This window comes from Sander lucioperca, chromosome 5, assembly GCF_008315115.2.
Source record: "Sander lucioperca isolate FBNREF2018 chromosome 5, SLUC_FBN_1.2, whole genome shotgun sequence".
NCBI classification, from domain to species: Eukaryota; Metazoa; Chordata; class Actinopteri; order Perciformes; family Percidae; genus Sander; species Sander lucioperca.
This window is the reverse complement of record NC_050177.1, coordinates 15,081,091-15,107,033: the sequence shown is the minus strand read 5'-3', so window position 1 is coordinate 15,107,033 and position 25,943 is coordinate 15,081,091. Positions and strand designations below refer to the sequence as shown.

The 25,943-nt window shown below is 41.0% G+C and overlaps 1 protein-coding gene and 1 long non-coding RNA gene across 2 annotated transcripts; one reads left to right on the top strand and one right to left on the bottom strand.

Annotated features, from left to right (window-relative positions):
* Window positions 1-416: 416 nt before the first annotated feature.
* On the bottom strand, window positions 417-14,604 carry LOC116055554. Its single transcript, XR_004897308.1, has 3 exons — window positions 14,568-14,604; window positions 10,545-10,547; window positions 417-539 (listed from the first exon to the last, which is right to left on the bottom strand). It is a non-coding gene; the product is annotated as an uncharacterized LOC116055554 (long non-coding RNA).
* Window positions 14,605-16,756: 2,152 nt separating this feature from the next.
* LOC116055566 (olfactory receptor 4E2-like) lies at window positions 16,757-17,686 on the top strand. The gene has a single exon (XM_036001543.1). The coding sequence runs from the start codon at window positions 16,757-16,759 to the stop codon at window positions 17,684-17,686; it is 930 nt and encodes a 309-aa protein (XP_035857436.1).
* The last annotated feature ends 8,257 nt before the right edge of the window (window positions 17,687-25,943 follow it).

The window sequence follows — 25,943 nt, the reverse complement described above, 5'->3', positions numbered from 1 at the left end:
ACAGTGGATAGACATGAAAGGGGGAGAGAGATGGGGGATGACACGTAGCAAAGGGCCACAGGTCAGATTCGAACCCGGGCCGCTGCAGGACTCAGCCAACATGGGGCAAACGCTCCTACTGGGTGAGCTAATAAAAACTATATTAACTCTAAAAACATGATGAAGCAAATAAAACATTCTCTAAAACATTTAACCACATCATCACTTTGTCACTGGTGTACAAGGCTACTGTAGTGGGAATTGTCCGAAAAGGCCCTAAAGCTGGACTAATCTGACTCCTGTTAGTCCGTTAGTCCTTCTTTTATTGGACTTACGATCACCATACCCAAGGATCAATCAGAGACTGAGTCCAGCATCAGAGTTACAACACAGCTGTGGGTTCACAAAACAGAGACTAAGTTTCCCTAGCAACAGACATAAAGTTGGGGCCCGGTCCACCAAGATCTTGTCCGAAGTGAGCCCCAATCTATTCTTTCCCCTAAGCTTTTATCCTCCCCTCATAGGGGGGTGTCTTCTAGTTTCTAGACAGAAACAGTTATCTTCACACACACATGCCAAGGTCGGGGCCTCTGTGTGGTGTAACTTCCTCTTCCGTTCTCATAACTTTAACTGTCTTTCCTGTTTTTCTGCTTATCTGTCTGGTACACAATGTACTTTTATGCAATATTAAGCCTAAAACTATAGTTAAAGGCTTAAGCTAAACCATCTGTGCGTCAGAGACATTTCCTTGTACAGGGAGTGCAGATGTGCCTTGCCGGGAGTACTTGTATCCACTTCCTCAATGACTGCACGCAGCTCTTTTGCAATGAGCACAAATACAACTTTCAATTCAATTCAATTCAATTTTATTTATAGTATCAAATCAAAGAGTTATCTCGAGACACTTTACAGATAGAGTAGGTCTAGACCAAACTCTGTAGTTTACGAAGCCCCAACTATTACAGTGGTTGCCTCAAGAGCAAGCATTAGCAGTAGCTATTGCGACAGTGGCAAGGAAAAACTCCCTTTTTGGACGCAGCAGGACGCAGTCGGACACTGCGGGGAAACGCAGAGCGTAGCAGGGTGTAGTAAGTCCATAGCGTTAGCTGCACCCAGGACCCCGGTGTAGGTGGCACCCAATTCCAGGGCGATGTTCTGGGTGAAGAAGAAGCAGAGGGACTCCGCAGAGAAAACTCCCCAGAGCTAGGTTAGTAACAGGCATTTCTGGGACTAAGATGCACACAAAAGGAGACAAGTGAAAAGAGAGAAGAGGGAGCAGCTCATTGTGTCCTTGGAAAGAGCTTGCCACAGCAGTCTAGAGTTATAATAGCATAACTAAGAGAGGCAGGCTAAAGAGAGGGGCCCTGGACCGGGCTCGTACTCTCCCCTGCCGGAACGGGCTTGTACTTCCTGCCTCCCTCTACTCTACTCTACTGTGCTGCAACTCCTCACTCCCTAACTATAAGCTTTATCAAAGATAATGGTTTTCAGTTTATTCTTAAATGTGGCGACGGTGTCAGCCCCCCGAACCCAAGTTGGGAGCTGGTTCCACAGGAGAGGAGCCTGGTAGCTGAAGGCTCTGGCTCCCATTCTACTTTTAGAGACTCTAGGAACCACAAGTAGCTCTGAGTTCTGGGAGCGCAGTGCTCTAGTGGGACAATAAGGTACTAAGAGCTCTTCTATGTATGGTGGTGCTTGACCATTTAGTGCTTTGTAGGTCAGGAGAAGGATTTTAAATTCAATCCTGGATTTTATAGGAAGCCAATGCAGAGAAGCTAATACAGGAGAAATATGATCTCTTTTCTTAGTTCTTGTCAGAACACATGCTGCAGCATTCTGGATCAGCTGGAGGGTTTTGAGGGACTTATTTAAGCAGCCTGATAGTAAAGAATTACAGTAGTCCAGCCGGGAAGTAACGAATGCATGGACTAGTTTTTCAGCATCGTTTTGCGAGAGGATGTTCCTGATTTTGGCAATGTTACGAAGATGGAAAAAGGCTGTTCTTGAGGTTTGTTTTAAGTGGGCGTTAAAGGATATATCCTGGTCAAAAATGACTCCTAGATTTCTGACAGTAGTGCTGGAGGCCAGGGCAATACCATCTAGGGTAGCTATATCTTTAGATAATGAAGTTCGGTGGTGCTTGGGTCCCAGCACAATAACTTCCGTTTTGTTTGAGTTTAACATCAGAAAATTGTGGGTCATCCAGGATTTTATATCTTTAATGCACGCTTGAAGTTTAGCTAACTGACCGCTTTCGTCGGGCTTAATTGACAGATATAATTGGGTGTCGTCTGCGTAACAGTGAAAGTTAATTGAGTGTTTCTTAATAATATTGCCTAGACGAAGCATATATAAAGAGAATAGAATTGGTCCAAGCACTGAGCCTTGAGGAACGCCATGGCTAACTTTAGCGTATTTGGATGGTTTATCGTTAATATTAACAAATTGGGATCGCTCAGAGAAGTAGGACTTAAACCAGCTTAGTGCGATTCCTTTAATGCCAACTAAATGTTCCAGTCTCTGTAAGAGGATGGTATGGTCAATAGTGTCGAATGCAGCACTAAGATCTAATAAGACAAGTACGGAGACAAGTCCTTTGTCAGCAGCAGTTAGAAGGTCGTTAGTGATTTTCACCAGTGCCGTCTCTGTGCTATGATGCTTTCTAAATCCTGACTGAAAGTCTTCAAATAGACTATTTCTATGCAGAAAGTCACACAATTGATTAGCGACTACCTTCTCAAGGATTTTGGAGAGAAACGGGAGGTTAGATATAGGTCTATAGTTGGCTAAGACCTCAGGGTCGAGGGTGGGTTTTTTCAGAATAGGTTTTATCACAGCTACTTTAAAAGACTGCGGTACGTGACCCGTTAATAAGGAAATATTGATCGTATCTAGTAATGTGGTATTGACCGCATTACTAGTGCTTCTTTAAGTAGCCTCGTTGGAATGGGGTCTAAGAGACAGGTAGTTGGCTTAGCTGAAGAGACCCTTAACATTAATTGTTGGAGGTCTAAAGGATAAAAGCCGTCTAAATAAGTATCAGGTCTTATCGTTCTCTCTAGCCCTCCTGCGCCCAATGGTGAGCCGTTAGAAGCTGTGGGCAGAAGGTGATGAATTTTTTCTCTAATTGTTATAATTTTATCATTAAAAAAGGTCATGAAGTCATCACTACTCAGAGCTATAGGAATAGATGGCTCAATAGAGCTGTGACTATCTGTCAGCCTGGCTACAGTGCTGAAAAGAAACCTTGGGTTGTTCTTATTTTCTTCTATTAGTATTGAGTAGTAGTCTGATCTGGCATTTCTGAGGGCCCTCCTATATTTTTTTAGATTATCTTGCCAATCCACACGAGATTCTTCCAGTTTGGTGGAACGCCATTTACTTTCAAGATTTGTTTTAATTTGCGAGTTTGGGAGTTATACCAAGGTGCTAGTTTCCTTTCCTTCATCATCTTCTTTTTGAGAGGAGCAACCGAGTCTAAAGTAGTCCATAGGCAGGCCGTAGCAGCGTCTACAAAGTTATCAAGTTGGGAGGGACTAAAGTTAACATAACGGTCCTCTGTTATATTAAGGCATGACATTGAGTTAAGTGCTGTTGGAATATCTTCCTTAAATTTAGCTATAGCACTGTCAGATAAGCATCTAGTGTAGAAACTTTTATTTAATTTCGAATAGTCTGGTAGTAGGAATTCGAAAGTTATTAAAAAATGGTCTGATAATAAAGGATTCTGCGGAAATACTATTAAATCGTCAATTTTGATGCCATATTCTAGCACAAGGTCGAGGGTGTGGTTAAAACAGTGCGTGGCCTTATGCACACTCTGACTGAAACCAATAGAATCTAGCAGTGAATTGAAAGCAGTACTAAGGCTATTGCTGTCAACGTCCACATGGATATTAAAATCACCTACAATAAGTACTTTGTCTGATTGAAGGACTACGCATGATAAAAACTCTGAGAATTCAGATAAAAACTCAGAATATGGACCTGGTGCTCGGTAAACAACAACGAATATAATTGGCTGTACTGTTTTCCATGTTGGGTGTTGAAGATTAAGAACAAGGCTTTCAAACGAATTATAATTTAGTTTAGGTTTAGGATTAATTAACATGCTCGAGTCAAATATGGCTGCAACTCCCCCTCCTCGGCCTGAGCCTCGTGGAATTTGGGTATTATTATGACTGGGAGGAGTGGCTTCGTTTAAACTAACATATTCGTCATGGCCCAGCCAGGTTTCGGTGAGGCAGAATAAATCAATGTGGTTATCTGATATCAATTTGTTTACCAATAGTGCTGTCGATGACAGAGATCTAATATTTAATAGTCCACATTTGATTTTCCTATTCTGTTCTATCGTTGCACTGGTTGTTTTAATTCCAATTAGGTTGTTTAGTATAGCACCTCTTTTGTTAGTGTTTTGTTTTAACGGTCTCAGTCGGGGGACAGACACGGTGGTTATGGGATTATGAATGGGTGATTGCTCTGAAGGGAGCACAGAGGGGCGTGTAGCGCTGGATCTCTGATTATTGACTTTGGGAGTGTGTTTCTGGTCAGTGTGCTTGTGGGAGTGTTTACGGGATGTAAACAGTCAATCAGAGGTCTGGGTATGCAGGGCGTGGTGCAAATTTCCACGTAGCATCTGGCTTCCGCGTGTATTGGGATGAATCCCATCCCTGCTGAACAGGGAGCCACGTTCCCAAAACAGATTGAAGTTGTCAATAAAACCTATCCTGTGAATACTGCATGTGAGCTGGAGCCAGGTGTTAAGGGAGAGTAGTCTACTAAAGAGGCATGATCCGCGACCTAGAGATGGAAGTGGGCCCGAAATAAAAACCGACTTCCCAGTGCTTTTTAAAGCCTCAATGAGAGTGGTAAAGTCTCGCCTTGTGCGCTCACACTCCTGAATCCGAGTGGACATGTCGTTATGTCCACAATGGACCACGATGCGTTTGATAGAGGTCGGAAATGAGGGTATCAGGTCCATAACTTTAGCCAGGATGTCTGCAACTTTGGCTCCGGGGAAACAGTGTGTGACAGCATTATGAAACTGTAGGTCTCTAGTGATGGAGTCCCCAATAATTACTGTGGTTAGGGGGAAGAGCGGACGAGGAGTGGGGGGGTGTGGATAGCCGGTGACGGGAGCAAAACAGTCAGTGTCGGTTTCAGATGGGCAGGAAAAAGAAGAAGAAGATTGCTTACCGTTCGGTTGTGGGGATTGTTTTTGAGGAACGTTGTCATCTGGCCGATCCAGGCAGTGTAGGCCACCGGACCGTCTGACTACCGCATCCCTCAGAAGCTTTCGCCGCGCGGTAGCAATCGTCTTCCGTGACGACGGCTGGTCAGTCTGCTTTGAAGCGGGGCGAGCCCGGTGAGCCGCATTGGCCGCCACCGGCTCCGACTCCGACAAGGCATTGAAGCGGTTGGAGAGGCTGAGGGCAGGAGGCGATGGAGCCCTACCCGAGGCTCTCTTTCGGCCGCAAACCACCTCAGTCCAGGGTGGCTTGATAACCGGTGTCGAGCAGGACGATGGGCGTGGGCAGGCAGCTGGGTCCCATGACGCGGTATCCTGGAAGGCCGCCGAGAGAGATGAGATCCGGAGCGACTGATTATGAGCCACGTCCAAGCAGGCGGTTAACAAAGCATCTTTGGTTTTTAAGTCCTCGGAAAGCCGACGAACATCTTCCCTGAGGTCAGCAATTTCTTTGTTTGTATTATTAAACAACGAGGAAATCCTGAGGGGGAGTGGGGACTCGCCAGGTGTAGAGGTTGCCATGAAGCTAGCGTTAGTTTAGCCGGTAGGCCTAGTCTTGATAAATTAGCGTGAGGCTAATACTTACTTACACGTAAAAATGTATCTTTGGTTTTAAAAACACTTTATTAGTATAATAAAAACTAGGCGATAGAGCCGAGTGTTAGGTAGGAGGTTGAAGGCAGCTGCCGGCTGCCTCGTCCCCGCCGAATGCTGTCGCTTGTGGATGACGTAGGTACAATGGGTTTTCACGGACTACATGAGATAACTTTAACTGCTAATATTCTACATTACATTCATATTAAAAATATTATTTAGCAGGATTCACTGTTGACTTTATGGATTTACTTGCCCCAATACCTGTAAAGGTTGATTGCAGGCTGTTCTCCTTCCCAGGGCGTCAAATACCAACGGTTAGTTACAGCCCTTAGCGTTTGATAGGGTTCGACATTAAGCATGGAACGATGGCACACAGCCACAAAAAGTTAGTCTGTGGCCACCAAATATCCCCAGTAGGTGGCTCCCTGTGGCCACCATGCAGGTCTCTCTTGAGAAGGAGACCAGTATGTAGCATTCCTTTTGTATTTGTAATAAATAATCGTATATTGTCATTGTGTTATTGTAATTTTATTCATGGAGGTGTTACAGTTAATGAAGGCGTTGTTAAGTGAGACGGATGTATAAAATACAATGTTTAATGTGTATTTAAGTGATTAGACAGGCTGACTGTGGTTAGTATAGATTTTTAGCAGTTAGACTGCTTTATTCTCTTCCGTGTATTTTTTGTTTATTAATCAGTTCTGAGTGTTTTAGTGAGCTAGCTTACATGCTATGTTTTCACATGTATCTGCGTTGGCATTCTCCATTTTGTGTCCTGCACTGCGCCCGTATAAGTATATGTATGTTCTCTTTATGTGTGTGTTGAGGGCATATGACCAACCCTGTGTTTCTCCTCTCTAAAACACTGAACAGGTATGTTATTTGCACAGGACTTATTGTGATTTAAAATGTGTATTTTGTAATGCTGTGAGGTTGCAGTTAAAGTGTGAGACATCTGAGAGCAGTTTTATATAGGCTATATATTACAAAAGTATTTTTTTTATATTCTTCTGTTGTATTTTTGCATTTCTTGTTTCATATGTGGGGATTTTATTTTATTGAGAAGTGAAATTATTTCTGAGACGATGTTGGATCTGGCCGAGAGTGGCGTGTGTTGAGGGCATATAACCAATGCTGTGTTTCTCCTCTCTAAAACACTGAACAGCTTGCAGCAGCAATAAACGTCCTGTGTCAAAGCCCGAGTCTGCAGTCGTCTGCTTCACACGTTAGACACAACGCAGGTAACCGGTACTGAGGCCAGGCCGGTTACATTTATATACAGTCTGTTTTTTAGAAGGTTTATTATTGTGTAAATATGTTTGATTTATTACTATTATTATTATGACTAATTCTATTTTTTTTCTATTTCTTATACTTAATGTATATTTTTTGCCTATGTCCACTTAATGTGTATTTGTTTTATTCTGTTGTGTGTACATTTTTTTTTGTAGCTGCTGTAGAACAGGGATTTCCCCAGTGTGGTATTAATAAAGTCTATCTTATCTTATCTTATCTGATGTAGGGTCATCTACATCTACATCTACATCTAGGGTCATAGTAGGCTCATTTTCTCATAGACTTCTATAGAAACAGACTTCTCTTTGGAGCCAGTGGAGTCACCCCCTGCTGGAAATTAAATAGAATGCAGTTTTAAGGCAGTTACGCATTGGCATTACTTCTAGGCACGTAAGTTGTTGTTTGGTTTAAAGGCCCTGACACATAACGCCGATGGCCAGGAAATCGTGGCGATGAAGGCCGACTGTGGTGTCGCCTCCAGTTTGTCAATGTGGCCTTTGCCTTGCCCAAAAATTAGCACTGGAACATACCGCAGAGACTTCAGCCGGCGGCCAAGTACCACGTACGTTCTGCGCATGAATGCAAGAAAAACTCTCCATACAACCAGGCGCCAGTAATCTATTTGTCTTTAAAAAATGGAAACCAGATACAAAGTTGCTACAATATCCACAACAAACAGCATTTGCTCTAATCAGCAGGGGCAGAACCGAACAGAGCCTACTGCTTCACTCCCCGCCGGAAAGACAGCGGACTCCAGGAGATGGCTAAACAGACTTTGTATCTCCCAGGCTGTCATCCATTCTCTCGGCAAAGAATTCTCCCTACGGTGGAAGCGGAGCGGAGGGACCAAACCCTAACAGTCGACTGCTGGCTGGTTAACTAACGTTAGCTTGCTAATTCCACCCACCAAACATGCCTTCATACTACAATGGAAATTAGCGGTGCAGACGGTGCAGAGAAAGAGAGGTCTATTACGGTCTTCATATTTAATTTCACAGTATAGGATATTAGTTTATTAACGTTAGTTTATTTTGTAATGTGTAGATATGTAGATATTTAAAATAACATGGTATTGTTGAAATAAATACGTAAATATGGGTCATAAATACTGCTTGTGGAGGACAGTCTCGGTTTTAAGGGTCCTATTTCTTCATTTGTCCTTTTACGTGTATTTGTCATTGTTTGTGAATCATACTATATTTCAGCCTTTTGTCTAAAAGTTTCTATATATAAATTAGGCCTATTACTACTGACAAATAATTACTTGGTTATTAAAAATAGTTTCCGATTAATTTTTTTGTTGATCAACTAATTAATTAATAACTACAGCCATATGTAATGGTCAAGAAATAATTCATTCATAATTCAATCATTCAGTTAGATGTGTCACGTGGTAATGAGGCCAGACTGCTGATGTGCACACCCTCTGACTTGAAGAGTTTAAAAGAAGCAGACACAGAGTTTCAGTGCAGTTCAGCTGCAAAGATGAAAGTAAGGATTCATGCAATGTGATTACCTGTGTTCTGTCATTTCTAACCTTAACATTATATTGACTTTAAATAGGGGAAATGGTAAGTCTGTGTTTTTGTAAGAATTGATGTCTTTACTGTTTGCAACCTGAATACTGCTTGTGTGTTAATACAGAGAGTCCAGGATAAGCGTAAATATGACATTTAAACTAATTTGATTTCTGCTAACCTCCTACAAAATTTAACATTGTCAACTGTTCATCCTGTGCAAACTTGAAAGGTTGTGTTGTGAACCAAACAAATGATCATGATAAACTTTACACAGGTTTCATATTTCACTTTTGTTGCATACTTTGATATTGGGCTCTTTAAATACTTACTTTTTCTGATCATTATGTGTTTTTATGCTTTAATAGTGTGTTCTAATCTTTTGCTGATTGTGGTTATCTGTATGAACAGGAGCTTACATGAACCTATGTACCTTTTTCTGTGCAGCCTGTTTGTAAATGAACTGTATGGTAGTACAACGATGTTTCCATTCCTTCTGGTTCAGATCCTCTCTGACATTCACACTGTTTCTGCTCCGCTCTGTTTCCTGCAGATTTTCTGCTTATGGCAGTGTAGAGTTTAGTAACTTAGCCGTCATGTCTTATGATAGATATGTTGCTATCTGTTATCCTCTGCAATATAACACACGTATGACATCTAACAAGGTTGCCTTGCTTATTGCTCTAACATGGTTATTTCCATTTGTTGCAATTGCTGTCCCAGTATTTTTAAGTTCCTCTTTACAGCTGTGTGGGAACATCCTTAACACAGTTTACTGTGATAACTACTCTGTTGTGAAACTGGCCTGCTCTGTTGCCACAGTGAACAACATTTATGGACTCATTAACACTTGTCTTTTAGTCTTTGGTCCTACCTCGAAAGGGAACCAGCTGCTCGTCCACGGTCACGTCGGGGCAAGGGTTGTAGAGGAGAGGCAGCCTCCGCGGCCACGCATCCCACACCTCTCGTATGGCCGCCAGTTTGTCCGAGGATCGTCTGGCAGCTCTCATCTCGCGGTCGTCGAATCGCAGCAGTCTCGAATTTACTGAAGGAATTTTGATACATTCAAATTTGCGCATTTGATGACCAAACAAATTTTCATAGCTAGCTACCACACATGTATCATATCATATCTTGGCCAAATTAAATGTTATCAACAAAGAATTTGAGATCTTTGTTCAACATCCCACTATGATGCTCTGTACCAAATGTGGCGAAGATCTGCCTTTAGGGGGTTCACAGTGGACAAATGCAACTCTTTTCTCTCACTTTTTCAATCCAAAATCAACACCACTTGTACACTTGTACATACCGTGGGTGCTCCGGAAAATACTGAGCACCCACGTGTGCCAGACTGCCAGTAGGCTACATTCATTTAAAATTAAACATTGCAGTTGGTGCTAAGTGGAGCGTCTGTCATAGTGTGATTAGTTATGTCGGTGACATTGATTCTTAATTTCCCATGAAACTGATCGCAGTTATGTGTCAGTTGAACTTTTCATCTCCAATCCTATCTGTATTTGTGAGAAGTGGCGCTGTCCTGAAATTAAACCTACTTTACGGTTTAATTATCGAGTTAATAGGCGTGTGTGTTCGTGTCAGCCGCTGTCCATTTCCTAAGGTTCTGAAATGCAAACCATTTTTGACTACTTTTTTTTAAAGGGCGTGCGCCTGTGAGCACCCACGGAGGAAAACATAAATCAGCGCCTATGACACCATTTACAACAACCTGACCACCTCCCCTGCTCCCGTCATAACTGCTTGCAGTTCTAGTCTTCTTCTTCTTTTGCATTATTCTTCTCTGCCTAAAACTCCGACTGCAGCCTAAACCGTACATGGTGGGGGGGTTGCTGTTTTCAAGACTGGTCCAAAACTCCGCAAGGACCTCAGGCGCAACAATTGACCCACTTCCACTACTAGGTGGTGCTATAGCAGAAAAAAACGTGTTTGGCCCTATAACTCCCACACCGTATACCAGACATTAAAAAACCATGCATCCACGCGTTCCCTGGATCCAACTGAATCATGTGATATAGGCCACTCCCATTTCCGCCAATACTTTTATGCGTGAAAAATCGCGATTTATCAAAAGCCTACTTTTTCAAAGTCCTCCTAGACCGTGCAACCGTGCAAATTGGCACGGAAATTTGAAGGTAGCATTTCCAGATGGGCCTGACAAAAAGTTAATAGAAATTATTTTGATAGGATAAAAATTGCGCATATAACGCACGTTTTACAAAAACTGGTCACTAGGGGGCGCTACAAGTACAAAAAGTTTATATCTCATGAATGGCTCATCCGATTTTTACAGAATTTGTTGGGTACCATCTAGGGCCACTCCTGAGGCCACCCCTTGAGTGGGGTACTGAGGGGTCAAAGTGGGCGTGGCCTATGGGACCCACGTCTAAATTTACTACTTACACTAACGTGAACAACTTTAAATTAACAGGGTAGATAGACAATGGGTCATGGACCACACCTACCAAAAATTACACATGTGGACCACTAGGTGGTGCTATAATGTTTTTTGCCCTTAACATTACACATCGCACATTAGAAAACCATATATCCACCTGTTCCTTGAATCAAGCTGAATCACATGATATAGGCCACGCCCATTTTTGCTTAAAACCATTTTCACAATATCGCACAATGCGCAAAACCAACTTTTTCGAACTCATCCTAGGCCGTACGACGGATCAGCACGAAACGTGGTACTTAGCATCTCCAGATGGACCTGACCAAAAGTTACTCTAAGAATTAAGAATTTTGCTACGTTAAAGTATGCGCATTTGATGACCAAACAAATCTTCATAGCTAGCTACCACACACATATCATATCGTATCTCGGCCAACTAAAATGTTATCAGCAAATAACTTGAGGTGGTTGTTCAGCGTCCCACTACGATGCTCTGTACCAAATTTGGCAAAGATCAGCCTTTAGGGGGCGCTATAAGCAACGTTTATTTGTTTTGGCCAATAACTCAATGCAATAACTAGTTCGGCATGCTGCTCGGAGGCTCTCTACCAAATTTGGCAAAGATCGGCCATTAGGGTGTGCTATAATCGACATAGACAAGTTTTGGCCCTTTAACTCAATGTTAATGGTAGCCTGGTTGACACCAGACCCTTCTCAGTTGTAACTGAGAGTGGGGCGTCACCAACCGACGCCGCTCATATGCCTCTGGGCGTAATTGGATAGTTCTTCAATCAGACCAACGATCCGGGTGACGTAGCAGCAACAGCGGCATCAACGGGTTGCTGCGCTTCGGTGGCCGTCATGTTGAATGTAAACAAAAAGCTGTTTGCCGTCGCTGTGCTATCGTCATTGTGTAAAGCCTCAACGGTTGTGATTGGTGCCTCGATTTTGGGGACATTGGAAATGGGCTTGAATGGGCTCTTCGCCAGACTGACTTGCAGAGCAAATCTCAAATTTGCAGGAAGTCCATCAGGGTTTACCCAGGCTATGTTAATGGCTTATTTGCAATGGAAATGTACCACAGACCTTGCAGCTCACACTTCTCAATATTTACTTATGTTTGCCTCCATTATGTTTTGGTTTTCGCTTTTGCGTGCTCCTCTGGTTTTTTACAATAAGCAAACTTCTTAAGCCACCTGACAAAGTTTCCCCAACCTTCACAGTGGACAAATGCAACTCTTTTCTCTCACTTTTTCAATCCAAAATCAACACCATTCATAGGCGCCAATGAAAATACAGGCAAGTAGGCTACATTCATTTACAATTAAACACTGCAGTTGGGTCAGGGTACGGTGCGTGTACTTTTTCGTTCATTCGATTTTCATTTCATAATCGGTATTAAAAAACAAAAAACGAATGGTTATTTGATTTTCGTTTTAAAATACAAAATTTAAAATTGAAATACAAGGCATTTTTCCTTTTAATGGTCAAAAGGGGATGGGAGAAATTTAAAATATACTTTGATTTTCATTTTCTATTTCAAATAACAAAAAATAAAATCACTCGAAAATAGAAACTAAAAAAGGCTTGTTTTTTCATATTCAGAGACCGGATGTTGTCATTTCCAAGGCAACAGCGCCAGTGTAGCCTACCAGTGGTGATTTCAGCCCAGGCTAAAATTACTTTGGAAACCCTAATGCATATGTTTATATGTATTGCCTCATTTATGTACTTCATGAAATGAAAATCGAATGACCAAAACATACACTACCATATTTGCTTTAACTCAGGCTGCAGGGGACATTATAAAACGCTTAACATGAAAAAAAAACACTTAACCATCACCATATTTCTCATGGCCATATATTGTCATGAACACTTAGCCTGTCAAAAAAACTAAACCGAAATTCAACGATTATAGAAGTTCTCTCACGTTAACGTTTTCTTCTTCATTGGCGCCTATGGCGAGAAAGAAGCTTAACGTGGTTTAATGTACCTAAACAATGACCAAATTTCTATCTCATATTGCTCCTCATAACCACTGAAAACTGTCAAAAAATCTAACCCAAAGTCCAATTATTATGGACGTTATCTGACTGATATCTGATTGATCATTGTTTAGGTAGATTAAACCATGTTAAGCTTTTTCACGTTAAGCGTTTTAGAATGTCCCGGCTGCAGTTGAGGGAAATTGTAGCCTACAACTTCCTGAGCGACCGATCATCCATTTTTTGCCCCCCTTTACATAAATATACATAAATATGGCTATGAAATAGATCATGAAATACATAAATGAGGCAATACATATGAACATATGCATTAGTCATTATAGTTCAATAGCCTAAATACATATGTTTTACTTTTATTTACTCTATCTGACTCTCTGCCAGATCAGCAAGCAACAGAAAGTTTGCTGGGATTGGTAATGGTGGCGTAACGGTAACGTTACAGCCGTGAACTGAAATTGTATTTCCTCAGCTGGTTCGACTCTCTTGGGGCGAAGTTGTCTTCGGCGGGTAGAGACAGAGAGTCAGAGGAAGGCAGGGAGAGAGGGTAATAAATAAATGTGACATTATGAAATAAAAGTCCCCCCAAGCATTATGAAGAGTATGTTTCCAGAGTAATTTTAGCCTGGGCTGAAAGCAACAATGGTAGGCTACACTGGCGCTGTTGCCTTGGAAATGACAACATCCGGTCTCTGAATATGAAAAAACAAGCCTTTTTTCGTTTCTATTTTCGAGTGATTTTACTTTTCTTATATGAAATAGAAAATGAAAATCAAAGTATATTTTAAATTTCTCCCATCCCCTTTTGACCATGAAAAGGAAAAAATGCCTTGTATTTCAATTTCAAATTTTGTATTTTAAAACGAATATCAAATAAGCATTCGTTTTTTGTTTTTTAATAGCGTTTATGAAATGAAAATCGAATGAACGAAAAAGTACACGGACCAGTTATTGACTAGTTACTCTAATCTTACACCAGCCAGTAAAAAGGCATCTAACACTTGTGTTGTCTTCGGGTTAAATGTGTCGTGTTTTCAAAGTTTCTTATAAGAAATATGTGTTTCTTTCTTTTTTTTTAAGATTTTCTTTGGGGCATTTTAGGCCTTTATTTGTATAGGACTTTGTATAGATTTGAAAGGGGGGAGAGAGGGGGAATGACATGCAGCAAAGGGCCGCAGGTCGGAGTCAAACCCGCGGTGTCGAGGAGTAAACCTCTATACATGGGTGCCCGCTCTACCAAGTGAGCTAACCAGGCGCCCAAAATATGGGTTTCTTTAACCAAATTAACCAAAATAACATTCATTGTTCCCTTCCATGCTCTTCGCAAGTAAATTAATATTCACAACTTTCATAAAATGTTGGGTGTTTTATTCAATTTAATAGCAGTTATGATCTTCCCGGGCAAATTTTGACCTGGTAGTGCAATATGGCACTATTGAGCTTTACAGAAGATAAACACACAGGACACACGTGCATATTTACAAGTATGTGCACGCACACACACACACACACACACACACACACACACACACACACACAAACATACACACAGACAACAGACAACAATACAATGGCCGTAAATATTTATATTGCTTACCAGATGTCAGTTATCTTGATCAGAAAAATAATGCATTGCAAAGTCAGGACTGGTACCAATTATTTAATTTACAACACATACATGCACACAAGCACACAGCAGCACATAGTTTTGTTATTTAGTTCTTCAACTTTTATGTTGTTTTGGTGTTATGTTCTAAGCCTTATGTGATTTAGTTCACTTGTTCATTCCATTATTTTACATTAAATGACATGTCATTTAGCTGGCGCTTTAATCCAAAGCAACTTACGATTAAGTGAAAGGGAGGGGGAACATGTTTTTTTTTTAGTGGAGAGGGAAACCGGAGCACCTGGAGAAAACCCCATGCAGACACGGGAAGAACATGCAAACTCCATGCAGAAAGGCCCCGGGCCACCAGGGTTCCCACCCAGTAGCTTCTTGCTGTGAGGCAAGAAAAACCATATATCCACACGTTCCCTGGATCCAACTGAATGACATGATATAGGCCACGCCCATTTCCGCCTAGACTTTTATGTGTGAAAAAAAATCGCAATTTATCAAAAACCTATTTTTTTGATCTCCTCCTAGACTGTGTGACCGATCTGCACAAAACTTGGACCGTAGCATCTCCAGACAGACCTGACAAAAAGTTAATAAAAATAATTTTTATAGGGTAGAAATTGCGCATATTACGCACGAACAAATGTGTGTAGCTAATTATTAAAACTCCACCTTTGCCATATCTCGGCCAAAATAAAGGCTATCAACGCCGAACTTTAGATTCTTGTTTGCCATGACCCTCTGGAGGTCGCCCATGCGTTTTTATGAAAATTTGTCACTAGAGGGCGCTACAAGTACAAAACGTTTATATCTCATGAACGGCTCATCCGATTTTTACAAGATTTGATGGGTACCATCTAGGGCCACTCATGAGGCCACCCCTACAGTAAGGTACTGATTGGTCAAAGTGGGCATGGCCTATGGGACCCAAGTCTAGATTCACCAATTACACTTATAATTGCACAACTCCGGGAGGACTTGGTATCGCCACCTGCAATGCATTTTTTGATATGTGAGTGCGCGCACATAGGCGCATGCGTTACGTTGCACATTATGGCAAAGGGCAGGGGACATACAGCTCGTCATACGTTTCACCGTATATGCGCCAATAAAAGAAAATAGAAATACATGAATAAATATAGATTTAAAAACCAATAATTGTATGAAAACAGGTTGTTGAGTTGAGTCTCGAAGCTTGAGTCCGAGTCAAGTCAGAAGTCTTTTGGGTCGAGTCCGAGTCAAGTCTGAAGTCAGGTGTTTGTGTGACTTAAGTGCGACTCGAGTCCGAGTCTCAGACTCAAGTCCCCATCTCTGTTACATAGTCATAATAGTAGATGGACCAGAAAGGGGGGAGAGAGAGAGAGAGAGAGAGAGAGAGAGAGAGAGAGAGAGAGAGAGAAGCGATGACATGCAGCAAAGGGCAGTAGGTCAGACTCGACCCCGGGACCCTGCAAAGGACCCACACTCCACTTGGTGAGCTAGAGATCGCCCCCATAAGAAAGAATTTAAGAACTTTGTGAACAAAATTTGGAGCCATTTTATGCCTTTATTGCATAGGACAGCTGAAGACAGTAAAGGGGGAAAAAGGGGGGAGGAAAATGGCATGCAGAAAAAGGCCGCAGGTTGGAATTGAACCCGCAACTGCTGCGGCAAGGACTGAGCCTCTGTACATGGGGCACACGCTCAACCAGGCGAGCTACCCAGACGACCCTAGGATAATAATTGTAATAGTTTTTTAATAGTTTCAAACAATACAGACAATCAGGGTGTGATTTGATGATGACGTCGGACTGCTCTCTGCTGTGCAGAGATGCAGGAAAAGAATAAAAGGAGAATCAGTGTCTCCACTCAGTTGGGAGGGGTCACAGTGTGACTATAGAAGGTGAGTGGATCAATGTTAGATTTATCCAATGTCTCAACCTGTGTTGCACTGAGGTGTGTTTTTATATTATTGAAGTTTTTTCTTTCACAAAAAAGCTTTTAAATAGCTGCCAGAAAATGTTGCATCATTTCTGTTATATGTTTATCCCATTAACACTGTTAACAATCGCTTTACCAACAAAAAGAATAATCATGATCAACTCCACACAGGTTTCATATTTCAAACTTGTTGCCTACTTTGACACCGGGGTTTTCAAGTATTTATATTTCATGATTGTTATGTCTTTATATATGTTAATAGTTTGTGCTAATCTTTTGCTGATTGTGGTTATCTGTATGAACAGGAGCTTACATGAACCTATGTACCTTTTTCTGTGCAGCCTGTTTGTAAATGAACTGTATGGTAGTACAGGGTTGTTTCCATTCCTTCTGGTTCAGATCCTCTCTGACATTCACACTATTTCTGCTTCTCTCTGTTACCTGCAGATCTTCTGTGTGTATACTTATGTGTGCGTAGAGTTTTTTAACTTGGCCGTCATGTCTTATGACAGATACCTTGCTATCTGTTATCCTCTGCAATATCACGCACGTATGACATCTAACAAGGTTGCCGTGCTTGTTGCATCCATATGGTTATACAGTGTACTTGGAATTGTTGTCATGATGTCTCTGAGTGTCCCTTTACAGCTGTGTGGGAACACGATTCAAAAAGTGTACTGTGACAACTACTCCATCGTTAAACTGGCATGCTTCGACACAACCGTCAATAACATATATGGACTTGTGTTTATGGTAACAGTATTATTTGGTCTAATAATTCTCATTCTTTACTCCTACATGAGGATTCTTAAAGTGTGTTATTCTGGTTCTAAACAGACCAGACAGAAAGCTGTCAGTACCTGCACACCTCACCTTTTTTCCCTGCTCAACTTTTCTTTTGGGGGGTCCTTTGAAGTAGTGCAAGGCAGATTTAATATGAACAGTTTACCCATCATGTTACGCATTTTTCTGTCATTGTACTGGCTTACGTGCCAGCCGCTCTTCAATCCTGTAATGTACGGACTAAAAATGTCCAAAATCCGTAACATATGTAGAAGTCTTGCTTTTGGTAAAAGAATGTAGAACAGAGATAAAATCACGATTAATTGAACATTTGATCCTGATGATGATTAATGAAAGAATTTTTATTTTATATTTTTCACTGACAAGGTTTGTACTGTAAACATGCTCAGCTATTAGAGGAATGATTTTATTTCTAATGAAAGAGTGCATGTCTTAACTTTGTGATGTTACAATACTTAGAGGAAACACACAGATAAACTTGTTTTTGGTTATTTATTGAATATTTCCAACAATTGAAATCACAGCACACGCTGTTTGAAAAGAAAGTCTTAAGAAAAAGTCACATTTTAGTTTTAATGTAAAAAGCAATTTTCCTTAAAAAGTAGAAAACAAATAACTTGCAATTTCTTTGCAAACAAAACAAATGATTTGATGTATTGGCACGTTAAAAGTAAAACACAGGGCTTTCGAGTGGGGCAGCGGAGTTTGTATCGATGAAAAGTCTTTCACCCAGGAAACGGATGTTCGGATAGTTCCTCGTTGTTTTGGCGTCTAAACTTAACCATTGTCGCCGTATGACGGTTATGTTTCGTCGGCTTAACTCATCTATAACGGCTGCTTTTGATACAAGCTGCTCCAGATTATTCAGGACCACCTCCACTCTGGACATCACCGGCTCAGTCTGCTTCCCTCTGGGAGGAGCTACAGGAGCAACAAAAACAGAACAAACAGCAGTTTCTTTCCATGGGCCATCAGAACACTCAATAAACATACAAACCATTAACTTACCTTTATTATCACAAGTGCAATAATATTACAATAATCATAGATCATGTGCAACATTTTACCCGTCCCGACTTAAGTGTTTTATGTCTTAAATTGTTCTTGTTTTTAGCTATCAATCATTAGAGCCCAAGCGCCGACAGCGGCGAAGGCCCTATTGAAACTGAAGGAATTATTATTATTACAGCAAATTAATCGCCTTTTTGAGGTGCTTAATATACTCAAAAACTCGCCAAAATTGGCGATCGCATCAAGCCTAGTGAACATTTACGTATTTTAAGGATTTCAGGAATAGGCGCGCAAAAATGGCTCGCTAGCGCCCCCTTCAAAGTTTTAAGAATTGAGCCCCTGCAGTACGTTTAACGTAGACTAACAAAACTGGGTACACATATGTAGCATGTCAAGACGTACAAAAAAGCTCATTGGACCCATACCCTTAACACAACAGGAAGTCTGCCATTTTGAATTAAATGTTCGAAATTAGTGCGTTTTTGGCCATTTCTACATGCCGTACTTTAATGAACTCCTCCTAGAGATTTCATCCGATCAACTTCAAAGTTGGTCTGTACCATCTTAAGATCTTAATGATGGTCATGGGGCCTGACTGTGTCGGGGCAGCCATTTTGTGCGTTTCGCCATCGAAACAGGAAGTGGGTGTAACTTGAATGTACACTGTCCAATCAGCTCGAAACTTTTCAGGATTCATAATTGACTTTTGGTCATAGTGCCCCCTGCTGGCAACAGGAAATCAGCCTTATATGACAAACTGCATCCGATTTACATGAAACTTATAATATGTGGGCTACATGTGATACTGATCCACCCCCTATACTTTAACCACGCCCATGTACTCAGACCATGCCCCCTTTCATAACCTTTGAACAGTTTAAGGTAGAGTGTTGTGTGCGGTATCATTGAACACAGCAAAGACTTCCTTTTTAATTGGTAATGGTATTGCCTTCCCTCTATGCTTAAGCCACGCCCCATTTCATAACTGGTGACCCGTTTAAGGTAGAGTCTTGTGTGAGGTATCATTGAACTCAGTAGAGAGTTCCCTTTTCATTGGTGACCGGTTGCCCCGCCCTCTCTAATTTGTAAATCATTTGCAATACACCATTTCCAACTCCGACCGTTGCAGGGTCAGGTGGAGCGCCGTCTGCCAGTAAACCCGACACGCACGGAGGAGTGAGGGCCCATCCAAAGCTCCTTGCAGCTTTAATTTATCTTGTTTTTATATCTAATCAGTCCCTCCAGGATTTTGCGGCCTTTTTTTGATTGTTGCGGCCCAAAATGCCTGATTTCACTTTTGTAAAAAATTGCAATAAAATTTGGTCTGTATGTCTTTTGTATGTTTGTTGCAATGAAGTTGCGGGAGACAGTGAAAGTTGCAAAAAAGTTGCAATTTTTTTTTTGTATAGTTCTTTAAAAATAAAAAGGAAACTTGTTTTGGGGAGAATAAAACTACTCTGGGCTGAGATTTCCTAGTAACGTTACCAAAAAAGCTAAGAATGCTGCAAATGTTGGTATAATATGAAAATGGCTGGTGGATTTAAAGGAACACGTCGACTTATTGGGAATTTAGCTTATTCACCGTAACCCCCAGAGTTAGACAAGTCGATACATACCCTTCTCATCTCCGTGCGTGTTGTAAGGCTGTCTGACGGTTCCAGCGGCATCAGGCCAGCACAGAGCATGCAGGTGAATGGTTCCAGTAATCCTACTGCTCCGAATAAGTGACAAAATATAACGCCAACATGTTCCTATTTACATGTTGTGATTTGTAGAGTCACAGCGTGTACAAAAAAACAACGTAACATGACACACAGCCATCTTCTAACCGTAAACAAACCGGTAACTATATTCTCAGGCGGAAGAATATAGTACTTAGGCAGAATTATTTGCTTTGTCTGAGAATATAGTTCCCGGTTTGTTTACAGTTAGAAGATGGTTGTGTCTCATGTTACGTTGTTTTTTGTACACGCTGTAACTATACAAATAACATGTAAATACGAACATGTTGGCATTATTTTGTCACTTTTGTCACAATTCGGAGCAGTAGGATTACTGGAACCATTCACCTGCATGCTCTGTGCTGGCCTGATGCCGCTGGAACCGTCAGACAGCGTTACAGCACGCACGGAGATGAGAAGGGTATGTATGGACTTTATTGATTTTATTAGGATCCCCATTAGCTGATGCAGAACATCAGCTACTCTTCCAGGGGTCCACACAGAACATAAAACTACATTTCCAGACAAAACAAACAAAACTACAAAAAAATAAAACATTTTCAGACAAAACAGTCATGGAATATAAAAAAAATAAGAGCAGTATAGTTAGTATTCTTTTCCTTGCAGATATACATTTTCCTTTCCATGTATGCTGATAATAATATATGATATCACATTAAATACATAAACACAGAGCATAGTAAAAATTAAATCTTACAACATCTTTGTTTACATATCAGTATTCCTATACATAAACTAAGTACAAAAATATAGTTACAGTCTTAGGGCACTTAGATGATCCTTTACTTGTTTTTTAAAACTTGATATATTAGGCGCTTTGGCAATCTCTGCTGGAAGTGAGTTCCAAGCGACCATCCCTCGATACAATACTGTACGGTTGGGTGTGGTGTTAAAAAAGCATCTTTTTATAACAGAAATATTCCTCCCCATCTTTGCAACAAGATAATCTATATGTCTTGTCCACAACAGTTTACAATCTAAGAAAACACCAAGAAGCTTTGTTTCCTCTAATTGTTCAACAGCTACATTATTCAACATCAAATTCAACTGAGGCCTAGAGCTCAAGGAATAATTTGTACCAAATACAATGCTTTTAGTCTTTGACATATTTAGGAATAGTCTATTGTTAATAACCCATTCTAGTGCTATCTGCAACTCTTTGTTGAGTGTTGCAGTTATTTCATTAATAGTAGGTGCACACATGTATATTGTTGTATCATCTGCATACATGGACACATTAGCTTTTTTAAAGGCAAGTGGAAGATCGTTAAAGAAAATTGAAAATAATAAAGGGCCTAGCGAACTTCCTTGTGGAATTCCACACTCTAAATGTTTTGTGTCAGAAAAGCTTCCATTAAAGAAAACTCTTTGTGTTCTGTAGGATACATAATTTTCTATCCATGATAAAGCCGATGGTGCAAAACCATAACATACAAGTTTTTCCAATAATAATTTGTGATCAATAACGTCAAAGGCAGCACTGAAGTCTAACAGTACTGTTCCCACAATATTCCTCTGATCAATTTCCTTTAACCAATCATCCGTCATTTGTGTAAGTGCAGTGCATGTTGAATGACCTACCCTATAAGCGTGCTGATACTTGCTTGTCAAATTGTTAACAGAAAAATAGCTCTGTATCTGGTCAAATACATTTTTTTCCAATAGTTTGCTAAGAACAGGCAAGAAACTAATAGGTCGGCTGTTAGTGCCGGTGAAGGCAGCCCTAGCTAGCTTGGGCAAAGGAATAACTTTAGCTTCTTTCCAAATTTGAGGAAAAACATTACTGACAAGGCTTAAATTGAAAATGTGACATATAGGAGCGGCAATTTGGTCAGCAACCATCCGCAGTAATTTTCCATCCAAGTTGTCAATACCAGGTGGTTTTTCTTTATTGATAGACAACAATATTTTTTCCACCTGTTCTATACTCACTTTGCACAATTCAAAAATACAGTTCTTGTCTTTCATTTTTTGGTCTGTTATACATGAACATGATGGATTACAACTTGTTGGCATTTCCTGCCTTAGTTTACACACTTTGCCAATAAAATGATCATTAAAATGATTAGCAATTTCAAAGGGTTTAGTAATGAAAGACCCGTCTGACTCAATGAAAGATGGAGTTGAGTTACTCTTTCTGCCCATGATATCATTTAAGGTACTCCAGAGTTTTTTTCCATCATACTTTACATTATTTATTTTACTTTCATAATACAATTTCTTCTTCTTTTTGGTCATTTTAGTCACATAGTTCCGTATTTTACAATATGTTTGCCAATCAGATGTACATCCAGACCTTTATGCCACTCGTTTGGCCTCATCTCTATCAACCATGCATTTTTTCAATTCCTCATCAATCCAAAGGGCACTAACAGTTCTAACGGTCATTTTATTCACCGGTGCGTGCTTATCAATAACTGGAAGCAGCAGTTTCATGAATACTTCAACTGCATCATCTGGGTCTGTCACTTGTCTAACTCTGGGGGTTACGGTGAATAAGCTAAATTCCCAATAAGTCGGCGTGTTCCTTTAAGACAAAAAATAATAATTCATTGAAGGAATCAAATTTGAACATATGTGTCAGTGGCTTGTTGATCTTTACATTGTTAGTTAATTTCCTAACCTGGCCTGGGATACACATTCATATGGTTTGATAAAGTACTGACTTTAACTTATCACTAACTTACAATAACGAGCGCAGCTATCCTCAATTTAGGTCATCTTGTTGTCTCATGTCCTTTTTTTCCTGCATCCACCGTGTGTTGTTTGTGTGTGTGTCTGTGTGTGCGTTTGTGTGTGTTTGCAAGCGTCAGTCGAGCAGAGCAGCAGAGAGCCAACAGGCAGGATTGAAATGGCAGCAACTTCAGCGACTTTTAAATCATTACAGTCTACATTGATGTTAAAATGTATACAGGTTGGCAGGACGGTCTAAAATGTCTTTCGCTGTACGTTTTGTTCGTAAATGTGAGATGTTCGAGTCACACATATGTCTCGTCTTCATATCACAAACAAGGAAATTATCAACCCGTTCTCACTCCCGCTTGGTCATTTGCTCTCAGAGTGCACGTGGGACTGCTGTGATTGGTTGAAGTCGTGGGAAACTTAAGGTTATTGGTCAAATTTGCGGAAAAGTTGTGGTGATTGGTCAAAATTGCGAGTCGCACCAAATTCGCTGTGATTGGTTGAATTCACGTGAATTGGTGCGATCGCGACATTGCGAAATCCTGGAGGGACTGTCTAATGCACCTTCAGTTGTGGAACTCACAATTTTATTGTATGGGTCTCTGTGCAATGACAATACAGATTTACCTAATATTATGTTGAATTTTGGTTTCAATTGCTTTTCGATTAATTGTCCGGCCCTAATTTAGAATATTTACTGTGTCCTCTAACAAAGTTGAAATAACTACAAAAAGTCAATGATATTCACTGTAGTGTTAACAGTGATGTTAATGTGCTTTAAATGCTTCCCTAATGTTGTAAAATAAAACATATAAATAAAGTTGATTTGAATCTTTCACTGACTGGTTTTCAGTCACTAAACATCGCCTGCATCGCCGTGATGTGAAGTTACATTTCTCAGGAGGTTCACGTCAGGCAACAGCGTAGGGTCCATATCCATGCATAACTACGTACGTACCTACGGTGTTGGTTCAACGTAGAATCATAAATCAAGTTTAATAAGCAATCTGCATGGCCAAGAAACCCCACCAATAACGCTGACCAGCAGGAAGCTGGAGGGTACCAACTGTTGATGATCATAGGGTACTGCTCAGAGTGATATCACACAATCTCTCAGCCTCCACAGGCCTTTTTAAAAGATAAAAGCATTATCCCTGGGTGAACGGAAATGTTCAACACTAATATTCTCAGTACCAGATGTACCAAACTAGGTGTACCACAATGGACCTGTAGAATATTAGCAGTTAAAGTTGTATTTGCGTTTGTTACAAAAGAGCTGTGTGCAGTCATTGAGGAAGTGGTTAAAAGTACTCCGGGTGAACTCTGATGCACAAGAAGGTTAAGCTTAAGCCTTTAACTATAGGTTAAGACTTATGGCATAAAAATGCATTGTGTACCAGACAGATAAGCAGAAAAACAGGAAAGGCAGTTAAAGTTACGAGATGGGAGGATAAAAGCTTAAGGGAGAAAATAGATCGGAGATTATTCGAACCGAGATCCTGGTGACTTCATGTCTGTTGCAAGGGAAACTTAGACTCTGTTTTTATGAACCCACAGCTGTGTTGTAACTTTTATGCTGGACTGAGTAAACTTAGCTTAACTGAACTCTTCGTCTCAGATAGATCCTTGTGTTTTGGTAAACTTAAGTACGATATAAAGAACGCGCGGAAATTAATTAACTGGAGCCAGATTAGACTGGCCTTAGGGCCTTATTTTGGACATAATTCCCACAACATGCACACAAATGCTGCGGGGTAAACTGGTTGTGTTGAATGCTGTGTTCACACCAAACGCAGAGCGAATTTTTTGAGTAGTGCTAAGTCAATGCAAAGACGTGAATAGACGCAAATTCACTGTTTTTAATGGGGTATTTAATTTAAAAAAGTGTCCTGATCTGAACTGTAGCTGTCCTCCCAAAAGTCCTTCCGAAGTGTTCTACAATATTCCTTTTGTCCCACGGATAGATGGGATGGGTGGCTAAGGAAAGGAAATGCTGATAATTGGGGATAATGGTAAAAAACAAGAAAAACAATCAACAGCCACGTGGCAGGGGCGGCTGCCAGGTTCAATTTTTTATTCATTACATAGCAGAGATGTTCACAAGTCATTTTTTCCAAGTCCAAGTCAAGTCTCAAGTCTTTGAGGGGCAAGTTCAAGTCAAGTCTCAAGTCTTTTGCCACAAGTCCAATTCAAGTCTCGTCTCTGGCCATCTGATCTGTCCCTAACACTGTATTGTTAAATCTTACAATTTCAAAGCATGTCCTGTAGCTACCATCCATACAGTCCAGTATCATAGCATGTCCTGTAGCTACCATCCATACAGTACAGTATCAAAATCAGTTGAAGGATAACTTTATGGGGTCTACTTAACACATCCCTCTAGCCCTCGGACCTGGTGAAATATTAACCTAAGTCTGTCACATCATGACCGAAAGAACAAGATCCAGGGTACAAGCGGCCAAAATGGGTTTCCTCAGGAGGGTGGCTGGCGTCTCCCTTAGAGATAGGGTGAGAAGCTCAGTCATCCGTGAGGAGCTCGGAGTAGAGCCGCTGCTCCTTCGCGTCGAAAGGAGCCAGTTGAGGTGGTTCAGGCATCTGGTAAGGATGCCCCCTGGGCGCCTACCTAGGGAGGTGTTCCAGGCACGTCCAGTTGGGAGGAGGCCTCGGGGAAGACCCAGGACTAGGTGGAGGGATTATATCTCCAACCTGGCCTGGGAACGCCTCGGGATCCCCCAGTCAGAGCTGGTTAATGTGGCTCGGGAAAGGGAAGTTTGGGGTCCCCTGCTGGAGCTGCTTCCCCCGCGACCCGTTACCGGATAAGCGGAAGAAGATGGATGGATGGATGTCACATCATATGGATACAACTATAAAGATACAATTTGCATGTTCAAAGCATTAGCACAACACTTTGTGATGGTTAGCTTGTTACCTGTGACGATATATGCTAAATGTAATGTCTCTTTTCACATTAGTGTGTGAGTGACTGACCTATCTGGGTGCGTTTTTAGACGCCTGATGAAGTCCGACGTTGTTGATCCGGTATCATTTATCTTGGTGCCACACACTTTGCATGTAGCTGTCCGCTTATTGCCACTGTTTAC